The sequence below is a fragment of the Sinohyriopsis cumingii genome, chromosome 17 (assembly GCF_028554795.1).
Source record: "Sinohyriopsis cumingii isolate HCF-2022 chromosome 17, ASM2855479v2, whole genome shotgun sequence".
NCBI classification, from domain to species: Eukaryota; Metazoa; Mollusca; class Bivalvia; order Unionida; family Unionidae; genus Sinohyriopsis; species Sinohyriopsis cumingii.
Window position 1 is genome coordinate 47,351,512 of NC_142977.1, and position 12,355 is coordinate 47,363,866.

The window sequence follows — 12,355 nt, forward strand, 5'->3', positions numbered from 1 at the left end:
TGTTCGCCCTCTCTGCTGCTTATACTGTTGAGTTGTTTACCTGCCCTGTTGAACCTTACGACTTTATCGAAGTGAAACATAGTCATTCATTTATCAGTTTGTCCAATTTGTCCAAAGCAAAGTTCAGCTATTTTGAAAATGTTCCGCATTTTGGGACATTTATAAAAAAAAAAAGTATAACGGAGAGAATTACAATAGTGACAGATTAACAACATTCTGTTGCACACAATTGTTTCCTTAAAAGATAAAAGAAAAAAAAATTTAAGAAAGACACAGCTCAGTGAGTAATAAGTTATTTCATTTTAGAAGTGGTTCAAAAATCGACGTTGAGTTTTGATAACAAAACATTTTACCCTAAGGTCATAATTTCACCTGAACGGGTCGTTATTTAACAGGACATTAAAAAAGGATCAGTTTTTAACGTGGAATTTTGATCACGTTGAAAAATTACCGACCGGGTCAGAATTCAACGAGGGTCAAAATGTAATACTACATCTGGGTCGTTATTTAACAGGACATTTAAAAAAGGGTCAGATTTTAACGTGAAATTGTGATCACGGTCGTTGAAAAATGACCCGGCGGGTCAGAATTCAACGAGGGTCAAAATTTAACACTACACCGGTCCTGGATACATGTGAGCTTTTGACTGCGGCAATCAGGTTAATTCCTGATGCAACTGGTGGCATTTATACTGAACCAACACTGCCACCAACCCCTACATTTTACATTCATTTTTGACAGTAAAGATCTATTTTGAATATTTTCCTGTGACAAGGCAGCTAAAAGAGTCAGTGTGTGCCTTACGCATGAATAAAGTTCACTAGTACTATAACAAATTAGCATATTTTTCATCGCCCCTCAACCATCTAGATTTTAGATATTTACCTCTGTTGCACACACACGTAAATACGTAAGCCGAGTCGGCTGCTCATTCGCAGCCCAAGTTAGGCGTTTGATCTCCAATGCTAGTCTATCTGTGACAGGCAGTCACCAACAAGCCAACCCGTTTCCAAGCCTAACTCAAAGTAAATCTAAACCACATTACAGATTTAGCTTCTGAGTGAATTTATAAATGTTAGGATTGTGATAATTAGGTTCATGCCTTCTACCTTAAAAATTAAGGAGGTGTCGAAATACCAAACTATCCAGTGAGACCTTAACACGAATGTGCAATGCTTTATATGATAAGATACTAAATATAAGTAGAATGCAAATTCCAAAGGTAACCTAAACATGAACTTATATCGCTGTCTGTCAGATCAATAGCTATGACTGAATATCTAAGTTTACTCAGATTGTAATTCTTGCTAAACAGCCTGGCTGGATTTTCTGGAAAATGTGTGAGCTGTCAGTGCTGGTATTCATATGTCCAGGCAATCAATGCTTTTTTCAGTAAATGTTTTGCACTAGAAAAGAGCAACCCTTCTCAGAATGGAAAGACTGTTTGAAATACGTATATTTATTTTGTATGCTGTGAATATTATTATTTATATTTCACTCAGTATTTTAAATATAAATGCAGTCATAGACACTTTGATTTTACTCATAGACTATCAATATGCATCCAACATCTATATATAAATATGTAGTAAGAAGATTTAAAAAATTAAAAAATTCCTCGGTTCTTTCAAGAAGGGGGTTATGGTGTATATTTCCTTCCTATTTTCATATGTTTCAGTAATGACTGAACAGGCTTAGAACTTCACACATACATACCCTCTCATCCACCCCACTACACCACCCTGAGGCGTAGCTGGGGTGGGGGTGGGGCGGGGGGGGGGCAGGGGGGTACATATTTCCCCGGGCGCCAAGGTACAGGGGCGCCAAAATGAGGCTTACAACGTTACATTATAATAAGTAAACAAGGGTAATATTCAAAAATGTGATTAAACGGGGAGGGGGCTGGGGAGCCAATTTTATAGTTCGTCCCCGGGCGCAAAATATCATAGCTACGCCTCTGACACCACTACCCCTCCGCCGGTCCCTGGTGTCAGCGTCGGCGTTCAGATATATAAACGCAAGTGAACGGCATCCATTCTTTCTTCGTCGTCCTAGACAACAGTTTGGAGTGCACTTCAGAGAAGGGGGATGAGAGGGGCTAAACTAGTACATTAGTTGTATATCCTCGGTAGGTAGGTTGATAGGTGGTTTAAAATATGGCAGTATTATACACTGTATGTAATGCCAATAAAAGTTCCATGTTAAATAGTAAATCTTAAAAATTATTACAAATTCCAATGTAAAGCTGAAAGACTGCCAAAATTGTGTAGTTAGAAACATAGAAAGAATGTCAAAAAATATGCGTAGTTGGAAAAAGGGTCAAAATCACTTTAGTCTGAATTTATTTTCTGCATAATAATGTTTAACTTGGTTAATGGATGCTTTAGAGGCGAGCTTATTACACTCTGGGTTTATATTAATTCAACATCGAGTGTATGTTATGCTCCTACGGTGGAACCAACTGTTCTTACTGATTTAGCTGCAAAGCCTCAGGGCTGTGCAATCGACGGACCAGGCATCAAAACAAAACAAAACAAAACAAAAACAAAATAACAAACCACCCCAGAGTACAGTGCACTGATGTGTGCAAATTAGATAGTAAACGGCTAGTGTTGCTTCTTTCTCCTAACTCCATCTCTAAATAAAAGTATTTCCGGATCATGAGCAAGCTAATGCAACTTCTGAAAACACGAAAATGTATCTCGCATCATGTAAATAAAACGATCTTGGGGAGGTTATTCTACGGAATGTTTTCTTAACTTAAATTAGACCTCATACAGCTAGTGTGAACAAAATATGTAAACTTTTATTTCTGGAGATTTTGTCATTTGCCTCAACGCTGTTCTTATTCATAATAAATGTACTTGCGTTCACGTCAAAAATGCACAATTTATTCTCAGGGCCAGTAGCGTTACTGCGGGGGGAGGGGGGAGGCGGACCGCACCGGTTGACACCATCAGAGAGGGTGACACCAAAATGACATTAGTAAGGATTATGTATGGTCTGTTACAGAAGGAGGTCCATGGGGGTGACACCATGAGTTACCACACTGGGTGACACCAACCCTAGCGACACCATTGCTCAGGGCCGTATTTAGGTCATTCAGTTTTTGGCAAAACAGTTAACACCTACGAAATACCTGACTCGTCGGTGTTGGTTGCATATGCATTGCCACTATGAGCGCATTTTTAGGAAATGACTTGTGCTAGAAAGACCAAGCAACCATTCGCAAAATGGTAAGTCTTATTTAAACACTTGATATTTAATTTTATGTGGTAGATGTTGTTATTTATGTTTCACTGGCTGCTTCAAACATTGATACAGTTTTACACACTTTGATTTACTCGTAGAAATTTTTTGACTGTCCATATACTTCATAAATATATAAATATATCGTGAGATAAGACAGTAAACGAGTGCGTTCATTAAGTTCCTTTTTTTAAAACTGATATTTGCTCAGTGCGGAATAGGGGAGGGTATATTTTGTTTTGGGTACTTTATATTTTCCCTCTCCTTTAATTTGTTTTGATAGTGTAACGGACTTAGCACACACACACACACACACACACACACACACACACACACATGTATGTTTGAGTATACGTTTCTTGTCTTTCCTTATTTTCGTATTTCTTTTTTTTTTCGTCCCTACACATTAGAGGTAAGATATTTTACCCCCTCCCCCCTCCAGCGTCATCTTCTGCATTTAGCATATGCACGTGGACTTTCATGTACTTTTCTTATTTCTGTTTATCGCAGCAATGTCACATGTCCTAGAAAACAGACGGGTTCATCTGAAATTTGACAATGGTGGCAGGGGACAGTTTTGTAAATTTGCCCCTGGCAAATTTACAAATAATGTAATAATGAAATTGGTGTTATAATGAAAAATATGGATATATTTGTGAATGTGGTCTTTTCGGCTTGTGTTGTTCTTAAAATTGATGTGAGGCGTGTTTACATTATATAGTCACCGCATAGTATGTACCCAGTGAAATACCAATAGTCGACTATGAAGCAGAGTTAGCCACTTATAGCAGTAGACGCGTTGATTCAAGGCAAGTAGAATGTCTATAAAAAAAAAAAAAAAAAAATACATGTATGACAACTATTTTGAATTGCATCAAGCTATTAAGTAGACAGCGTTTTTCAAAAATATCACCCAGTGAAAGGATTTTTGTTTGCACTGTGGCCTTCGGAGATGAAAAATGCATCTATAAATTTGAGTTTGGGGTGTATCGACTTTATATTCTATGAACTTCACTGGTTTGTCAGGTCAAGTGAATGGTATTATGTTTTGCTTTATTATACCTACCCAAAAAATGGTCAGTATTGACCTCACTCGTGGGGGTTATTTTATTTTATTTTTATGAATTTTTATATTAGGCAGGTGTACGCAACATTAAATTTGTGCATACAAATTGTCCCTTTCATCCAATACTTTTAGGAAGCGGACAAATATGGAGGACGGTTCCCTGTTGTGTATGCTCCTTGCGTTGTACTCTACTATAGTGCATGGCAGTAGTCTTACGAAGTAGGGAAACAGACTAACCAGTCTATACCTTTTAAATATAAAAAATGGCGCTAGACGTTAAGTTATCAATGTGACTGATGAATATGTCTGAAAAGTGTCTGAAGCAATGGATCTTTTTAAACTTCAAAACATGTCAGATTAGAAAAAAGACAAATCAACAGTGCTTTACAAATTTGAAAAGAAAAATATGAAAATTCACATTAAGCACATCATTATAGCCTGGTACGTTTTATTGTCGCTTGACTTAGTATTGTGTTCGGTATTACCATGTCGGCTAATTCTGCGCGTCGGCTAATTCTGCGCAACGATACGTCATTTCTGTAAACAATGGATCACTTGTTATTTTGGTTCAAAAATCCATTTTGTATCAAGAAAGTACGGTCGTACATTAATCAGGGAAAGTGATATTCATAAAGTGTACAAAAATATCCCACATTTCGATACGAAATGCACACGAAAATGTGATTTCTAAATGCCAAGACGAAGACCCACTCCATGACGTTCTTAAACCGGTAACCCAAAAAATCCGATTTACTATGTATCTTTTAGAATCATGCAAATAAATACATTATATAAAAGATGGAAATGTATAATTTTTTTAAAAACTGCATTTTAATCCAAGTTTCCAGTTTTGCAAGAAGTTGTCCCACACGTATAAAATCGTCAGCTAACCAACGTGTCAACTTGCCGCTATAACATAAATTCTCAAGAAATTCCCGGCGTATTGTTGGTTTCTAAATTCTGTAGTAATTTTTCCCCATAAACAAGACGTCTTAAACATGTTGCATCATATTCATTGTTGTTTCTCTTCCACGTAATAGCTTATTTTTTTTAAAAATTGTTTAACTTTACTAAAATTTTGACAAGATCGGTTTAATTTGCTTAATATATCTTGCCATTTATTGGCATTTTTACGTTGAATTTTGTAAAGTTAGCTATAAACCTGACCTAATTAATCGATTGAACTAACAGCAACAGTCCAAAGTAATGTACTTCATAGCCCGGTGGATAAACACTACATCTTTTCAAAGCTATGCGCAGAATAGGCCGACATATCGCGAGTCATGAATTGTGTCCAAAATTAATATTATTTTGAACAGAATATTCTGGTGACAATTGCCTCTTTTCAAATGGTAAGCACTGCTGTATTTTATTTTCGTCAATCGGTCGAATTCGGTATGCGTTTTGCTTCAATATTGGACAAGGAAAATTTAGGTGCGCATAAATTCCCGACAGCATTGTACACATTAAAACCGTTTTGCTACTGCTGCATACTTATATTTTGTAGTTTCTTTGACTTTCCCGCTTTCTCTTCCTATAAAAAATATTTGTCAATCGAAGCGCGTAAATGTAAATAAAACAGCATATTGTGGCTGACCCAGATTAACGTACCATGGGGGAACAACTCTTATATTATCGCGGTATTTGCCTATCTTAGGTATGGTAGCACGCACGTATTATAACAAACATGAATCGCAACTTACCGATGACAAGGAATGTCCATGTTTGCACTGGCAGGATATTTCCAAGTAAAATAAAAAATAAAAAAAAAAAAAAAAAAAAAACAAACAAAGGATCCAATGATTAAAGCGAACACAAATGTAATTAAAGTTGAAATACATGATTAACAACATTACAAATTAAACAGAAATATATAACTTCATATCAATTTTAAATCCAGTGAGGGCAAAGAAATATAAATATATAATAATTATTATAAATATGTTTGTAATAAATTTTGGAGTATGCGTATTTGGTTATAGCGCCCCGTTTTAAGGAATTCTTATATTTGTGTGATTACTTGTGTGATTGTTGGAATTCGGCGAAATGGAAATATCCTTAGCCCGTAATAATTAGCCAATTACTACGAGCAAACGTCACGGAGTGAAGTGTTAGTGAGTTTCCATGATGCCATGGTTCACTAGTAGTGAATTCCGACCAAAACCGAATGTATGTCCCTGTCGTAAGGTAGTCCATATTAAAATCTAATAGTGTACATTGGTGGTGTGACTCCAGTGGCAGTATTTACGGTAGGAAACTGGTAAATTAGACAAAGGAATAAATAAGAAGGGACTTGGCAGATACTGTTTATGTCGTCATGGGGGCAAATGTGGTGCAGTTATATTGGCGAAATGTGCCTGGTAAGCATACATTGACTGGCCTAAGGTGGCAGAGTTAACCTAATTTTTAAGGCGTGAAAAGTTGGCGGTACAGAAACACGATGAAGATAAACCATGCAGATGTGCGGTTGATAGATATTTGGCAGCTTGTTTTATCTGTGGTCTTGCATTAACTAGAGTAAAATTTAGGTATATAATGGATACGTCGGGCTTTCTAATTCACAACTGAAGTTGAATGGAAGTCTTTGGAAAGTTGGGGTAAACTTATGACTTCTAGCGAGAATCGCGCCAGGGTTTGACAACCGCTTGGTCAAGTAAGGACCCTTGGCTTGTAACATTATTATTGTTATTATTGAAATATTACTGTTTTCAAAGAAGTTAAACTTACTGTATTCCTATTTGTGTACGATAAGTATCATCATAAGCAATATTTTGTCGATTTTGGTCCATTCTGGCTACCAAAGAATGAAATACCAAGCTCATCTTCGGGACAACGTCTACGTCACCATCGGTATAGCTGAGATAGACGACGCGTCATGTAAGTGTGCTTATGCGTATCACGTGATACACAAAAGTGAATTTGTAGGACAAACAAAGACAACAGTACAGGAAATGTGTTCGATAAAGCTAGAGAAAAATGACGTCCCAAGAGCTAAATTTCGTTGTTCCAAAGTATCAGAACATTCAGTTTGTGAGTTGAAGCGCTGGCTTGAATGTCGTGGATTGGCAGTTGTTGGAAAACAGAAGCCGGAATTAGTCAAAATGTAAGTCGATTCTTCATTACGATACCGAAATGATTACTGTAACGTTCTTACGAGTTTGTTATTGTAACATTCTTTTCAGGCAGATAACAAACTGCCATCTTTATACAACCATTTTCACTGCACGAACTGCGAACTAAAACTCTTTAAGTCCATGTCGACTTCTATACGTTGCATATTTTGTCTTTTACCATTTTGTCATGGGGGTGGGGGAAGCATGCAAGGAATAGTTTGTCGCAGTGTCATTGATTCATTACTGTACAAATGTTATGGGGTTACTCAATTTGATATTTGTGACTTTCATAAAATATTTTATCACAATGTACAGTATTGTTCATAAATATACAAACATAAAAAATATGTACATGTAAGTAAACAATAAACAAGGACATAAGTAATTACAAAGATGTAAACAATTATCGATCCTATTGCACACATATATGGCATTACAATACCTATTAACAGGTTCTGATATGCCTGGGGTCACATAGTGTTTTGAAATGTTCACAAATAGTTTTGTTGTTTTAACAGTTGAATTATTTGTTTAGTAAAAATAAATAAATGCCTAACATTTTAAGATCTTGTAAAATTCTAAATGCAGGTAACAACTCATTTGCTAACATTTTTGTTACTGCACACATTTGTTATTGTTCTTGATTAAATTTTGTATTGTGCATTAATACTTGAAAACAATTGTATTTTTATTTTAGGGGTATGGAGTGAATAGAATCAGACAACACATAGTTGTTTATGTTGATGGAGGAAAATGATGTGAACAAAAAGTGAGTGAAGTGTTATCTTCTGTCAGGACCAGTAAGTCTACAGAAACTGTACCTTTTCTTCCTACAAGCGGTTGGAATAGTTTCCCATCTGTTAATATTCCAAAAGGATTTTGTTACAGGAGAATTTATGAACACGTTATATCAACTGCAAAGGTGTACACATTTAACTCTGCCTCTGATAGTGAAAGTGAGGACAACTTGACTGACTTAAACACATCAAAACCTATGTTGAAAGGTCGACAATATTGTATAAGTGGCCATGTGAAAAACTTGCAAGATTATTATAAAGATGACCATTATTTCTTAAAATCTGTAATTACATCATATCGCAGCACAATGTGTATCATGTATCAATGACTCTAGCAACACTCAGGAAAAGTAAATGATGCATTTTGCAACTGTGGGCAGATACAATCATATTGCTTCTTTACTTTTTGCCTTGGAAGATTATAGTCTTCAGTTTGGATATAAGCCATGCACATCTACCAACAAACTTTGTACATGGAATGTTGGGAAGAAGTCTGAAATACAGCTGCAACCATGCCATTCAACATCATACAGCAAGAAATTAAAGGCAGATAGATTTAGAAACTATGATCCATTATAGAGATAGACTACCCTGATTAGAAAGTTCACATGGAGGTATTAAAGGATAGAACTAAGTCTGCCTTATGGTTAATGCAGTTTGAAAAAAACACAGTCCCCTTTGAAGTACCAAATACACAAGATCAGACAGAGTCAGAAATGTGGTACAGTATCAAATTCTGTGGAATAACTGCTTCTGTAGCAAAAGATGTAGCAGTTGTCCACAGTAAAAAGGAAAAATATCTTTTTAACAGAATTCGATGGGGAAAAAAGTGACCAGAATTAAAAAGTTTAAAATATGGAAGACAAAATGAAGAGAAACCTTTTAAAGAGTACATGGCAGAAATTGTCAGAAAGGATGTTATGATACAGAAATGTGGATTTTGGATCAATTCTCTGTATCCAGAACTTGCATGTAATCCTGATGGCTTTGTCTACACTCAAAACAACAAACTAATAGGTGTAGTTTAGATAAAATGTCCATTTGTTTAAGCAGGAAAAGATCCATTATGTGTAGATGAACTTAATGCAAATAAAATAAACAATCTTTGATATAATATTATGAATGGTTGGCCATTTTTAATGAAATCACATTAATATTACTACCACTGCCAGGTACAGGTGCAGATTGCACTTTGTGAAGTAGACTTTTGTGACTTTGTCATTTGGTCCTCAAAAGGAATGATTGTAGAAAGAGTATTGCCCCATATTGAATTTTGGAAAGATTTATGTTCAAAATTGATAAACTTTCATCATAATACCCTGATGCCAGAATATGTTGAAATGAGAATCCCCAGACGACTTATGCCAATTGATATTCCGAGTTAGGATTCAAACCATTGTCTTGTGTTTATATTGTGCTCCACATTTTAAATTTAACTTGAAAGTGGGACAACAAAAACATAATTATACAAATACTGAATGAACAATTTTACAATGAATTGTTTTATTTACAGTGGGTCAGTGTATTATAGTTTGCTGTCAGTTGTTCATCTTTATGAACATTCATAAGAAAATAAGGTTCTTGATAATATAGCAAGTGTAAGGAAATACAAAACAATGTTATGGAACAGCATTTTTATTGCTGCTTTTATCTTTCAGCCTTCAACATTGGAAAATTTATATCCATAGTATATCAAAACTTCAAGCCAAATGTGGCCATATGCTATATATATATATATATATATATATGACAGAAAAAAAGATATCAATATAATGAAGTAATTGACTTGATTCTCTGTTTTGATTTAATCTATATTGAATACATAGTTTTTAGAACATTTTGAAGAATTAATCTACATGTATCATTTCAAGATAATAAAGTTGTATATTCTTTTAGTTATAATACACTTGTACACACATGAAGTTTTAAAACTAATGACAATTTAGAAATGTTTATCATTTAGTAAATAACATACTATCCTGAAATAGTCATGAATCATTTTACTTTTAGATAGAATATCAAAATAAAATCTGTTGGTGATGCAAGTTTTGTCTTTTTTTAAGGAAGTTTCCACTGTTTTGGGATTATTGTTTCCGATTCTCTTTTCTATTTTATTGGCAACCACATCCCTGCCGTATTAGGTAGTTTTGTGTCCCAGCATCACAAACAGGGGTTGCTCTATATATGATGGTCTCTTCTGGTATCAACAAAACAAATCAGAAGACATAAATAAATATGTTACATGTCACACTTGAATTTTGAATGTGTGAGATTTTTAAACTTGTTTACTCTTGTTTTTATTTTTACCCTTAAAATGAAATATCTGAATAATGGTTCCGACATATTAAATAAGCTGCCATTTACCTGTAGATATAGATGATCTGGTGTCTTGTTAGGTAGAATTTCAGAACCTGATGAATTTGGAAGTGGTGGGTCGTCTTGTAAAGACACCATTATCTCTGCAATTTACATTAGTAACTTTTTAGTTACAGTTATGGCCCTTGGTATTGGCACATTCCTCTTTCTAGAAAATCACTCAACCTGAAAAATTTGAACATTAAACATGGTCTTACTATGACATAGACTGCAAATTTTGGTACTAAATAAATCAAGCACTATGGGCTCCACTACTATTTTTCTTTTTTTGTATATAAACACCTTTATACAGTTTTGTATATCAAGCCTGTAGTAATCTACCATTATTTAGACACTTGAAAGGATAACATTTGAAAATTTGTTGCAAAGATTTGTTTTTTCTTCTGATATCTGAGTTGATCCCAGGACCCTACTCCCCCCCCCCCCACTGCACTGAGCAGGCCTGTATATTATTCAAAAGTATACAATTGAGTGGGGAGGTAGGACTCCATAAAAAAAAATATATAACTAGTCAATTCTAAACTATGCTATTAAGTTACTCAGTTCAATAAATCTTAAGCGTATTTTCTTATTTCTGTTGTATATTCATCGTGTGTGTGTCTATATATATATATATATATATATATATATATATATATATATATATATATATATATATATATGTATGTATATATATATATATATATGTATGTATGTATGTATAGTATGTACACTGTATCAATGATATACCACAAGATGTATACATTTTTCATTAAAAGGAAACGAGGCTTGCCCAAGTTTATTTTTCATGAAAACTTTATACGAAGGGTGGTGTATCATTGATACAACATACATACTATGCATATATTTTATTTATATCACATATAAATACACACAATGCACTTGAAATGGAGTTATGATATGCTCCTGACAACTGTGTATTGACAGAGTGAATGAACTCCTCACATCCCTGTGAGTGTGTCCGCTACAAAATGTAGTTCTGAGATTTTTCTTCTTGTTCACAATCACATATGCAAATTGATAAGTTGATTGTTTTCTTTTTCAGTTTCTATTTTTATTCACATTTATCAAATTAATATAAGACACACTCATGATTTAAACATGAAATATGGTTTTTATGAAGATTGTAGTGCACTGTAAACACGGTTATCTTTTTGTACACTGAACCTGTACTGTCAGGCATTCATGTACTGGCGTATGGAAATTAGTGTGGAATAGAAACTAAGTGAAATGACGAACCAACAAGAGGCAATTAAAATATTTTAATATATTGACAGTTCATCTAAGTCATTATTCTGCTTTAATTAACATTTCTATAGACTATAAAATTCTCTCTCTCTCTCCTTTGGACGGCTTGACTAACATTACCATCATTCATAGGTCCAGAGACATCGTCGTAAAACACAAGCAAAAATCCCCAACGCTCGTATTTTCATGGATTTTTGCCCGTATCTAGCTACGATAATCCAGAGAGGGGAGGGGCAGAGCAACGATTTGGACATTTTTATATTTAATAATTAATAATCGATTTTTAGAACATTATATAATAGGTTTAAGAAACAACAACAAAGGATTAAAATACAATACAGTATGTGTACCAAATAACGACAAATTTAACTTATAGGCCTAGTGTCACTGGCTACTGCTACTATGTATAATTGATATTATGAACACTGTAGATAGATCCCAAGGAAAGTGTAAACATACTGTTACGATGAACCAGATTACTGTAGGTTACTTGGTACAAGTTTAGT

The 12,355-nt window shown here is 34.6% G+C and overlaps 2 protein-coding genes across 5 annotated transcripts in view; both read left to right on the plus strand.

The window, feature by feature from the left end:
* Positions 1–2,965: 2,965 nt before the first annotated feature.
* Positions 2,966–12,355, plus strand: part of LOC149778551 (uncharacterized) — a 109,272-nt gene continuing 99,882 nt past the window's right edge. For 2 of the 4 annotated variants that reach the window (XM_089939454.1, XM_089939456.1), the window contains exon 1: positions 3,007–3,236. The gene's annotated coding sequence lies outside the window, so the exon portion shown is untranslated. Of the gene's footprint in view, positions 2,986–3,006; positions 3,237–12,355 lie in introns of those variants that run through there. The other 2 variants (XM_089939455.1, XM_089939457.1) reach the window with 2 other exon arrangements.
* On the plus strand, positions 4,567–10,265 carry LOC149778552 (uncharacterized). Its single transcript, XM_089939458.1, has 2 exons — positions 4,567–7,418; positions 8,126–10,265. The coding sequence occupies exons 1-2, from the start codon at positions 7,120–7,122 to the stop codon at positions 8,136–8,138; spliced, it is 312 nt and encodes a 103-aa protein (XP_089795584.1). The 5' UTR covers positions 4,567–7,119; the 3' UTR covers positions 8,139–10,265.

What these genes read in the sequence shown, in the direction of transcription:
- LOC149778552 (XM_089939458.1), top strand. Translation starts at nt 7,120, where the DNA reads ATGAAATACCAAGCTCATCTTCGGGACAACGTCTACGTCACCATCGGT.